Source organism: Schistocerca serialis, chromosome 2, assembly GCF_023864345.2.
Source record: "Schistocerca serialis cubense isolate TAMUIC-IGC-003099 chromosome 2, iqSchSeri2.2, whole genome shotgun sequence".
Classification (NCBI taxonomy): Eukaryota; Metazoa; Arthropoda; class Insecta; order Orthoptera; family Acrididae; genus Schistocerca; species Schistocerca serialis.
Genome location: NC_064639.1, coordinates 166,060,719 through 166,073,078, shown reverse-complemented (window position 1 = coordinate 166,073,078; position 12,360 = coordinate 166,060,719). Strand labels below are relative to the sequence as shown.

The 12,360-nt window shown below is 35.5% G+C and overlaps 1 protein-coding gene and 1 long non-coding RNA gene across 2 annotated transcripts in view; one reads left to right on the top strand and one right to left on the bottom strand.

The window, feature by feature from the left end:
• The window catches only part of LOC126456873 (dynein axonemal heavy chain 7-like), a 783,013-nt gene that overhangs the window by 36,784 nt on the left and 733,869 nt on the right, over positions 1-12,360 (top strand). Inside the window, 2 exon segments of the mRNA XM_050092694.1 lie at positions 606-909; positions 995-1,210. Of these exon segments, the coding sequence (XP_049948651.1) occupies positions 606-909; positions 995-1,210 (520 nt within the window).
• LOC126456874 (uncharacterized) overlaps positions 1-12,360 on the bottom strand; it is a 392,629-nt gene that overhangs the window by 97,142 nt on the left and 283,127 nt on the right. The gene's annotated exons all lie outside the window — the stretch shown is intronic.

Here is a 12,360-nt window from a genome sequence, read left to right as displayed (position 1 = left end):
CCATGATATGTCCAATATCCATGTAAAAGTAACCCACTGATGAATTAAACAACAACAACAACAAATTCTTCTTCTTCTACTACTACTATTACTACTACTGCTGCTGCTGCTACTAATACTCATTTTGGAGGTAATTCCAGACTATTACTACTACTATAACAACTAATACTCATTTTGGATGTAATTCCAGGTTTATCAATATTCTTCTGATCTTCCAACTGCTGACTTTAATCTTTTCTGTATTCAACAATCTTTCAGGAATTTCATTTAATGAATAAGATAGTTTTCATATTTGTGTTTATGACTAGAACTTCGTAACTGTGGATAACTTTAAATGTAGAACTGAGTGGCTGGTCTAACATAGATGTGTGTGGCAATGGAATTGTATGTATTTTGGATTAATTATGCTCCAGTGTTCACAACATAAATGGTTATCAAACCAAAAACAAACCACAACTTTTGCACCAACAAGATACAATTTTACAAGTTTTAAGAAAGAATTAATTCATCACAACCTTTTTTATAGTATGATTTCTGAAGTACTTGTGGTTTCTGATATGTACATCAAGGATTTCAACTTTCTAAATGTGTTATTGAAATTGTAGGTTAGGAGAGGAATATGAAAAAATGTCAAATGAAGCTTTGACAGCACCTGGTAATACTGCTGAATTGATGGAATACATTGCAAAGGTCCGGGTTATGGAAAGTCAGACTGATTTTGAAATGGAGGAACGAATTCGTGAAGTATGTCGCTACTTGCTTTTCCTTGTCGACTACACAACATTCACACCTTTGGAAATGGAACAGAATGCCATTACATTTGAATGGTTTAGGCGCATGCCCAGTGTTTTTGATGAGCATCGTGCTATTGTAGAACAAAAAACTTTGGAATTCCAAGAGGCCCTTAAGGTATTTTTTCTCTATTACATGCTGTAGCAACTTTTTGTATTATCAATTACTGAATAATGCTCATATAATTTTGTTGATGACACAGACTAAAATTAAAGCTTTTGAAGAGGACTTAGAGTTATATGACAAACGAGCAGATGAATTTGAAACATTTGGAGAACTTGATAAACTGCCAAAGTATTTGAAGAAAGCCCAACGTTTAGATGCACGTGTTCAGAAAGCTCTTGAGCAGATTGATCGTTTCAATGAAGAAGAACAAGCATTTGGTTGGGAATTATCCCAGTATCCTCTACGAAAAAAGGTGAGTTTTGTACTGCACTTTTTTTTTTTACATTATTCTAGGATTTTTTAGTTTGTTCTTTCAGGAAAGTAAAATAGTCTGCTTTAATTACTGAAGTTTTGTGACATTAAACACTAAAATACATTATGTAAAACAGAAAGGATTGTAGTTTAGAATATTATGGATGGTAGTATAGAATATTAAGGGTTGGTTGACGTTGACACGAAAATATTGATGTAAGTTTTAATCATTATGAGTGGAGTAACTTTTATGATTCCTACTTTGTGTGTTCCTCCCTGAAACTCATGCCATATTTTTGCAAATAATTTAGTATAACAAGTACAGCATCTCAGTACGTATAGGCTTTGATGTGTTTTGTCATAATTAATGCTACTCAGTATGGAACATATTGGTGGTATCATGACCATAATTTTAGAAGGAAAAATAATCTCCATTCTGAGCTGAAGTGCTTACTGCTTGTATTAAATGGGTAAAGAATATTGGTGCTGAAATATTTGGTTCACTGCCTTATGATATCAATGATACAATAAGTAGTATAATTCTGTTTTATGATAATTTAAAGAAGTACCTATTTGGCTCCTGGTTTTATTCTGTAGAAGATTCTTTTCTGGAAATATATAAAATGTTTTATTTGGAGTTCTCATGTTCCACAAAAAGTTGGAAACTTCAGTTAATTGTTTCCTTATTTTAGGTAATCGTTTAAGCCATTACTTCATCATTTGTACTTACAACCTACTGTGACAATTTGTATATTAATGTACAGCTGTAAAGGAAAAGTAACCACTCTGTGTAAAGTTTATTACCATTACTGCATAGTTATTGTTATTGTACACATTACTGTTTTTTATTGTGCAATGCTGTACATTAAAATTGCAACATCCTTTAGGCATCATGAAACAAGCATAAAATTGGCATCAAATGTGCTACATGCTTAGATATGCAAATGATTAACATTTCAGCACAACTACTGGTAGGTAGGCAAGGTAAGGCCATCTACATTCTGTATATAAGAGGCATGTTTGGCATTCAGAAATCAATTTGAATGATATTTGTTTGCCAGAATATCATGTATGCTATGATATAATTCTATTGAGCTCACACTCTTTCATAAATTCATGATTGATCACAATCACTCACTCTGTTCAGTTTTATTGCTTCAGTTGTAAACTGTTTTGTAAGCTGTAGCCTTTCTTTGTTTGGTTAAAGTTTTACTTCATCATTTGTACTTATAACCTACTGTGACAATATGTATATTAATGTACAGCTGTAAAGGAAAAGTAACCACTCTGTGTAAAGTTTATTACTACTACTGTATAGTTATTGTTATTGTACACATTACTATTTTTAACTATATTTAACTATATTTAACTTTGTTGTTGTTGTTGAGACAACAACAAAGTTCTTATACACAGTTTCTTTTTCAGAAATTAACCCTAGCTCTACCAACATATATTGGGAATCAGAACCACCTTTTATTGACAATGCCATAATAAATTTTATTGGAGGCTCCTTCCATCTTGTAATCCTGCAAAACTTGACATGACAAAACTGATCAATTCAATTTTAACATTTTTAGAAAGGACTTTTGAAGCAATTAATGTATTTCAGTCAAACCAAGAGGTCAAAAGACCTTGTTTCTAGTAACTAGTTTTACTTAAAAGATGACTTTTTAATTACTATTAATTATTAAAACATTATGAATGTGATGTCTGGTCATCTGAAAGAATGGACACCATTTTGATCCTGCAGCCACGAATGAGGCACGAAGGAATTAATGATATTAGCTGCCAGGAAGTCATTGATTTAAATCAAAGGGGGAAGTTGAAAATTTGTGCCAGACTGGGATTCAAATCCAGGTCTCCTGCTTACTGGGCAGATGCACTGCCCATGCACCATCCAGACACAGTGGTCATCACAACTGCATGGACTATCCAGCAGATGTCCCCTCAGGCCAAATTCTCAACTTACCCACACACTACTGATGTAGTGCCCCTTGCCCATTATCTTCATTACTCACACATTTTGCTGATTCCCACAAGAGTTGAGGTGGTTTGCATCAGCACTGAAGTGGTTAGTTGGTTGTCCAAAAGAAAAAACACCACACAACTAAGGTAAGGACGACCATTTAATCACTTCAGTGGGGATGCACACCATGCTTGAACTCTTATGGAAATCAGCAAAATGCCATGATTAGTTAGGATGATGGGCAAGGGGCACATTGGTAGTGTGTGGATAAGTTGAGAATTTAGGTTTGACAGGAGGCATGCTGTGTTAGTCTGTGCAGTTGTGATGACCACTGTGTTTGGACGATTCAGTGGACAGCCCATCTGCCTCTAGCAGGAGACCCAGATTCAAATCCCAGTCTGGCACAAATTTTCAACTTTCCCCATTGATTTAAATCAATGCCCCTGGCAGCTTATGTCATTAATTCCTCTGTGTCTTGAATTAAAATACTCATAAAGATAACACTGAAAGCTGTCATAGTACAATTTTGGTTTCTTAATTCTCTGCTCCAATTAACATGTATTTGTTTTGTTTTTGTAGATTTTTAGCCCTGTTATCCCTTTTCAATACAGCTCAATCAACATCTTATAATCATAATTTGCATGTGAACAGAACCATAAATTTATAAAGGACTCTCTGTGTCATCTAAATGAATCACAATCAAAATTATATTGTACCATGACACAAATGCATAAGTCATTGGTGTAAAGTACGTGGGACTTGTGCGAAAGATACATATACCTGGTCATTAACATAGCTTAAAATTATATTAAACTTCATTTGATTCATAGCACACATCATAATTCTGACACAGTGTTTGTTTGACGCTGTTAGAATGTCGTTACAAATCACTGGAATAAAAACAGCAGCCCCAGCTGAAGGTGTGGTGATAGGGAAGTTGTATGAGGATTGTGGGGCAGGTGCATGAAGTGGATGCTTTGACTGCTACAGGTGTGTGTGTGTTTTCAAGATGCTGCTGAAGTTGTTTTTGCCTCTTGTTAGGGTGGTACCACTGATGCAGCAAGATTTCTCAGTGCTTTGCACTTAATTATTGTTTCTGTACTGTGCAATATTTATAAAGATAGGATCACTTCAGTCATAAAAATGTACCTGCAACCTTGGACAACCAGTGACTGCAACATTACTCCATTATGTGTGGGGCATGTGTTAATGATATTACAGATATGCTAGAGGTAGATCTCTTCTGAGGTTCCTAGATCAGGGATACATTATATTGACATGATTTTTAGCTTTTATGTTTGTTACAGAACAACAACTTCCATAGTACAAAACCATTGAACATAAAGAAAAATTAAGTAGCCTACTTTAAATGCTTATCTGATATTTGAAATTTGTTGCCATTGTTTTTCATCCAGGACATAGCAATATAATTCTGGTGTTTGCATCTTGAGGGATTTATGAATGAAAAAGCTGGTTAAGAAATAACAAAACCATTTGTATTCAATGTAGAGTATACAGATGGGTGTACCCAGGTCAGCAAGGTCACTAGCCACAAGATGAATTTCATTTTTATGTTGTAACTAAGTCCAAAAAAAGTATAGAAAAGAATTACATAATTGCTATTTGCAAGCCAGTGTCAGAAAGAGTTGCTGCTCTCTTGCACAGCCAGCAGTCAGTATATGGCTCCTCTCCCACGCTACCTGCAACAGGTACATAGTGGGCAGCTTGTCATCAAACTATGTTCCACAAGAATAAACATCCCCCAAAATGGTGATCCTATTGGCACATAAGCCACACTGAATTATATTTACACATTGCAAAAAAATATTAAAATGAAAAATGTGAAATGAATACCGGACTGGTTAGGCAGCATGCACAGTACATAAGTTTCCTATCATATTTGTCAGTGTCAAACTGGTCCAGCACCTGGTACGTTGTGCCACTAGCTACACAATGCAACATCCTCTTGTTCATATAACCAGTAATTTGGTAGCAGTTGTTACATGTCTACATCTACATCTGTATTATCAAAACCACTGTGGGTGTATAGCAGAGGGTATGTTCCACTGTGTTTCTTCCCATTTCATTCACATTTGGAGCACAGGAAGAGTGATTGTTTGAATGCTTCTCTGCAGGCAGCAGTTATTCTGATCCTTATGTGAGCAATACATAAGGACTTGTAGTTTTTCCTAGAACCATAATCTAAAGCTGGTTCTTGAAACTTAGTTAATAGACTTTCTTGGGATTGTTTACATCTATCCTCAAGAGTCTCCAGTTCAGATCCTTCAGTGTCTCTCCAACTCTCTCCCATGGTTCAAACAAACCTGTGAGCATTCCTGCTACTCTTCTCTATTTCAGTCAATATTACCTGTCAGTCATATTTGATATTGGTCCCACAAACTGGAGCAATAGTCTAGAACTGTCTGTACCAGTGATTCATAAGCAATCTTCTTTGTAGTCTGATTGCATTTCCCCAGTATTCTACCAACAAACCAAAGTCTACCACCAGCTTTACCCATGACTGAGCCTTTGTGATTATTCCATTTCATTTCCCTACAATGTATTACACCCAGGTATTTGTACGAGTTTGCGGATTCCAACAATGACTCATTGATATTATAATCATTGGATACTACATTTTTTTCATTTTGTGAAGTGCAACAATTTTACATTTCTGAACATTTAAGCAAGCTGCCAATCTTTGCACCACTTTCAAATCTTATCGAGATGTGACTGAATATGCATGCAGCTTCTTTCAGATACTACTTCATTATATATAACTGCATCATCTGCAAAATGCCTGATTTTACTGTTATCATTGTCTGCAAGGTTATCAATATACAACATGAACAGAAGGGTCCCCACACACTTCCCTGTGGTGCAGTCAGTACTACTACATCTGATGATGACTTTGCATCCAAGATGACACGCTGTATCCTCCCTATTAGTAAGTCCACAATCCAATCATAAATTTGACTTGATACCCCATATGGCCACACTTTTGACAATAATCGTAGGTATGGTACTGAGTCAAATGCTTTTCAGAAATCAAGAACTACTGCACCTTCACTATTGCTTTGAACCAAAGCTTTCAGTATGTCATGTGAGACAAGTGTGAGTAGGGTTTCACATGATCAATGTTTCTGGAATCCAGGTTGCTTGGCATTGAGGACATCATTCTGTTCAAGATACCTCATTATGTTAACGCTCAGAATATTTTCTAAGATTCTGCAACAAGTTGATGTCAAGAATACTGGACGGTAGTTTTGTGAATGACTTCTACTAACTTCTTGTAGATGGGTGTGATCTGTGCTTTCTTCCAAGAACTGGGCACAGTCTTTTGTTTGAAGGATCTATGATAGATTATAATTGGGAGAGGGGCTAACTCAGTGGCAAATTCAGTATAGAATCTGACAGGGATACCATCAGGTCTTGGAGCTATGTTCAATTTAAATAATTTCAGCAGTTTCACAATACCACTAACATTAATACTTATTTCAACTGTTTCATTTCTGATGTGTTAACACTTATGTCTTTTGCCCTACCTTTGAAGTCTCCATGATATTGTCTTTCAACAAAATAACACAAGACCACATGTTGTCAAGCTGTCCTGGCCTAGCTTGGTACAGAGGGGGTTAAACTGTTGCCTGGTGAGTGCATTCAGATCTCTCGTCTATCGAAAACATCCGATCTTCGCTTGCCAAGAGAGTGGCTTGCCACCAAATACCAGCCACTGTGATTGATAATGTTTTTTATTTTTTATTTACACGTCAAGTTTCGTAGGACCAAATTCAGGAGAAAATCTCCAAGGTCATGGAATAATAATAATAATAATAATAATAATAATAATAATAATAATAATATTTATTCAACATTGGATAATCAAATACAATCCCTAGAAATAATACAGTTTCAGGACATCATACAGATAATTCTTCTGAATACGTCGGTTTATAAATTACAAACTAAAGATTTGTTTGTATTAATAAATTTTACATTTTGATGGATTTTACATTTGGTAGTATACAATCATGATATTACAAATATTGTTCTTATCAACATTATATTAGTTGTAGGTTACTTAAAACTATGAGCTTGACATACTTGTGAAGCACTTTTCATATGGATATAATAATCGTCTAGAGGATAAAAAGGGTTTTCAATTAGAATTCTTTTTATCTGATCTTTTAATTTGTTAGTAGGAAGGGCTGTGAGACTTTTTGATAGGGCATTGGCTAGCTTCAGCCCAGCATGAAGTGCATTTTTTTCATATGAGGCTGTTCTAGTGACTTTTGCCTTGTATCATACTGGTGCAGGTCACAGTTGAAATTTGGATTTATTGTTTTCACAAGCAATATAACTTTCAATATGTATACACCTATAATGGCAAGCACACCTAATTTTGGGAACAGATTCCGACATGATTCTCGAGGTTTGGCACCACAAATAATTCTGATAACTTTTTTCTGTAGTATTAATAATGTACTTAGGTTGCTTGAGTTGTTGCACCCCATATTTCTACAGCATAGTTTAAGTTTGATGAGAATAGGGCATGGTAAGCAGTTTTTAGTACACACATGTCCTTACAATATTTGCTAATCATATTTATAGCAAACACATTCTTTGACAGCTTACATGCTAAGGAATCAATATGCATGTACCATTTGAGGCTGTCCTGGATTGTAATTCCCAAGAACTTTGTCAATTTTTCCTTTTTTACAATGTCGTTTCCTATGGATAATTTCATGTCAAATTCTATTTGTTTCCTTGTGTTAAATTCCATCATTGCAGTCTTTGAAGCACTTACATTTAGATGGCTTTCATTAAAATACTTGACTATTTCATTAGTTACACTGTTGCACTGTACCTCCAGACTCTCATAGTCTTTGTGTTTACACACTATTGATGTGTCATCTGCATATAATATTTTTGTACAGTTAGGAGAACAATACTGTATATCATTAACATAATTCAAGAAAAGAAGGGGTCCCAAGACAGAACCTTGAGGCACTCCATATTTGATATTAGTAATTTTAGATTTGGAAGACCCACTGTTTATTTTAAGCAAGACAAATTGTTTTCTATTGCTCATATACGATTTTATTAGCTCATAGCCAGTTCCTCTGATACCCAGGTTCCACAGCTTGTCAAGTAATATGGTGATGTTGACACAATCAAAAGCTTTTTCTAGATCAAGGAACACTCCAGTTATATACCCCTTGTTCTCTATGGCCGTTATTATTTTGTCTATTAATTGTACTGCTGCTACTGATGTTGACTTGTTTTTCATAAAGCCATTCTGATTTTCAAATATTAAATTGTGTTGACTCAGGAATGTCATTAGTCTAGTATAAATAACTTTCTCAACTACCTTAGAAAATGCAGGTAAGATTGAGATGGGGCGGTAGTTTTCAATTTTAGATTTATAACCTTTCTTGTGAATCGGGGTTACTTGTGCTGTCTTTAGACTATCTGGGAAACAACCTGATACAATTACATCATTTACTGCTGTGGCCATGGCATCAGATATGTTGTCTATGCATCTTTTCAGTGTACTGATAGACAATCCATCATAGCCTGCTGATTTTTTATTTTTTAATGACATTACCATGTTTTTGACTTCCTTGTTATTGGTTGGGGCCAAGTATATGGTTTGTTTGATTGGAATGCCCCTATATCTATGCTGAAGATTCTTCAAATGGTCATTGACAGATTTTCCAACAGAAGAAAAGTACTCATTAAAAACATTTGCAATCTGACATTGACATTTCATGATATGCCCTTTATGGTTTATAGTAAAATCATTTGTTGATCTGTCCTTACAATCCCTAAAGCTATTTATTACTTTCCAAACAGCTAAACCTGTGTTAGTAGAGTTTCTTAACATTGTGGCTACATATTTACTTTTAGTTTCTAGCAGAAGATCTTTATAGTAATCCTGATAGTTCTTAAATTCTACCTTTAGTCTATTATTATTGTTATTATTTATCATTGCATATTGGAAAAGTCTAAGTTTCTCTCTTGCTGTTTTTACTTCATGATTTATCCAGTTATTTTTTTGTATCTTTTTGCAGTCATTTACTGTAAAGGTCATTTCTGGACATGAGACATTGAAGCAACAATAAAAATCTGGTGAAAACTCACTGAAAGTAATGCTGTTTTTTTCACCCCATTGTAGGCTTTTTAGCAAACTGTTGAAATCTTTAACATTGTCATCATTGGTCATTCTTTTTGTCACATATTGTTTCTCTTTTCTATTGATATGAAGATTTTCAGCTTCTATCAATACCTGTACTGCATGGTGGTCAGAAATGGCAAGCTTCAGAATTGATGCACTGCATGTAAAGTGGGACATGTTAGTTATAATGTTGTCAGTGCATGATTTTACACTATTGATGTCTCTAGTGGGCTCGTTTATCAGAAATGCTAAGTTAAATTGAGCTAGTATTAGCGTTAGTTTTTTAGATACAGAGTCATTGGACTGCAAGTCAATGTTTATATCTCCAGTTAGTATTATGTTAACCCAGCCATTTTTATTGCAGTGTTTACTGTCAATGTCAACAAGCAAGTCATTAAGAACTCCAAAGAAACTATCTAGGCTACCAGATGGAGGTCTGTATAGGCCTATAATGATTACTTAAACATTATAGGCCTATACAGACCTACCAGATGGAGGTCTGTATAGGCCTATAATGATTACTTAATCATTATAGGCCTATACAGACCTCCATCTGGTAGCCTAGATAGTTTCTTTGGTGTTCTTTCCCCCACTTATAATTAATTGCTGCTAGTCCTATTACACCCTCAATGCTGAAAGCACTTACATCTATTACACTATAATTATTACCACTGGCTGCAAAGATAGCTACCCCACCACCACGTTTCTCTTTTCTACTGAAGGCAGAGCAAAAGATCATGGAAAGTGGCTTACATACACTAATTAGCTCATCTGTGTACCAGTGTTTGCTTATAACTAAAACATCAGGGTTATCAATTGCTACAATGGTATCTAACTCGTTGTGCTTATTGCCAAGACTTTGAAAGTTCTGCTGAATTAATTTGAAAGTGAGCTTGGATTGTTGAACGCTTGATGAACGTGTCACCCTACCAGAACCACTTATACATTTATCCCTAAAAAAGAAATATCAGTTGACAGATTGGGTTTGGTATTTTTCACTATCCATTGATTCAAGTTGGTCTGTTTCCATGTACTGGGAGCCTGGGAAGAATCAGCTTTACCTGGTGTTTTCAGCAGCCATTTGTCCAATGTCGTCTGTCTATACCCATTGCTGCAGTCTTCTTGTGTTTTGGAGCACTCATTCTTTCTCATTCTTTGAATGTGTGTGTTTTGAGTATACATTGTTCCTAGCATTTACGACGAATGTATCAGTACATGAAATTGCATCATAAAAATAATAACAGACAAACCCAAAAAAGTCAAGCCATAAGTTTCAGTAAATGCAGCCAACAACATAAGAATCTGCTTAATTTTACAAGGAACTCTTCAACAGAATAGAAAGAGTGAGCCATGAGGAAGCTATTCAGTTTTGATTTGAAAGTGCGTGGATTACTGCTATGATGGATGAAAATGGATGCTGCACAGGAGTTAAGGAAGTCCAATCTAAATTGAGAATGGCAAGAGTTACCCCAAAATATAACACCATACAACATAAGCAAATGAAAATAGCAAAGTAGACTAATTTTTATGTCGAATGATCACTTACTTCAGATACCATTCGAATAGTAAACTTGGCAGCATTAAGTCTTTGAACAAGACCCTGAAAGTGGGCTTTCCACCACAGTTTACTATCTATCTGAACATCTTGAAATTTGAACTGTTCAGTTTCTCTAATCATATGCCCATTCTGTGAAATTAAAACATTAGGTTTTGTTGAATTATGTGTTAGAAACCGCAAAAACTTAGTCTTGCTGTGATTTAGCATTGTTTTATTTTCTGCAAGCCATGAACTTACATCATGAACTGCACTGTTTGAAACTGAGCCAGTGTCGCACCCAACATCCTTTACTACCAAGCTAGTGTCATCAGCAAACAGAAATATTTCAGAGTTACCCATAATACTAGAGGGCATATCATTTGTATATATAAGGAAAAGGAGCGCCCCAACACTGATCCCTGGGGCACCCCCCATTTGACCGTACCTCACTCAGACCCCACATCACAGCCTTTCTCAACACTGTGAATAATGACCTTTTGCTGTCTGTTGTTAAAGTAAGTGGGGAAACAGTTGTGAGCTATGCCCCATATTCTGTAATGGTTCAACTTCTGGAGCAATACTGTGTGATCAACGCAATCAAATGCCTTAGTTAAATCTTAAAATATGCCTAGTGTTCAAAACCTTTTATTTAACCCATCCAGAGAAAAGAGAACATAACAGTTTCAGTTGTTAAACGACTTCTAAAGCTGAACTGTACATTTGATAGCAAATTATATGATATAAAATGATCAATTATCCTTACATACACAGCCTTTTCAATAACTTTAGCAAACACTGATGGCATAGAAATAGTACTAAAATTGTCTATGTTATCCATTTCTCCCTTTCTGTGAAGCAGCTTTACTACTGAGTACTTAAATTGTTCAGGGAACTGACCATTCCTGAAGGAAAAATTACAAATACGAAGAGCGACAATAAAGTAATGAGACTGATTTTCTTTGCAAGATGTGGCAACCCTGCTCACTTGTGTGGGCACAATATTTTTTACCTTGGTCTATAAGCTGCTTCTAGTCCAAGCGGCACATTGATGCAACTGCTCAGTCGTGAGTTGTGCTGCAATAAGTTAACATGTGTTTGTGTCACTCGTCATGGAAATGGAACAGAATAATGTTGTGCAACAATATGCCATTTCTTTTTGCATTAAATTGGATGAAAATGTGACGACAACTTATGGTAAGCTTCAGAAGTCTTTTTGAGAGGAGGTTATGTCAAGAGCTCAAGTTTTTCATCGGCATAAAATCTTTAGTGAAGGCAGAACGAATGTTGAAGATGAAGACCGCAGTGGACGACCATCAACCTCATTCCAAGGAATTGTTCATAAAGAGTGAGGTGCCTGCTGGACAAACAGTTAACCAATGTTACTACAAAGAAATTTTTTTAGAAAGACTTCGTAAAAGAGTTCTTTGTGTCCGTGCCAACATTGCTGATAATTAGATTCTGCATCACGAT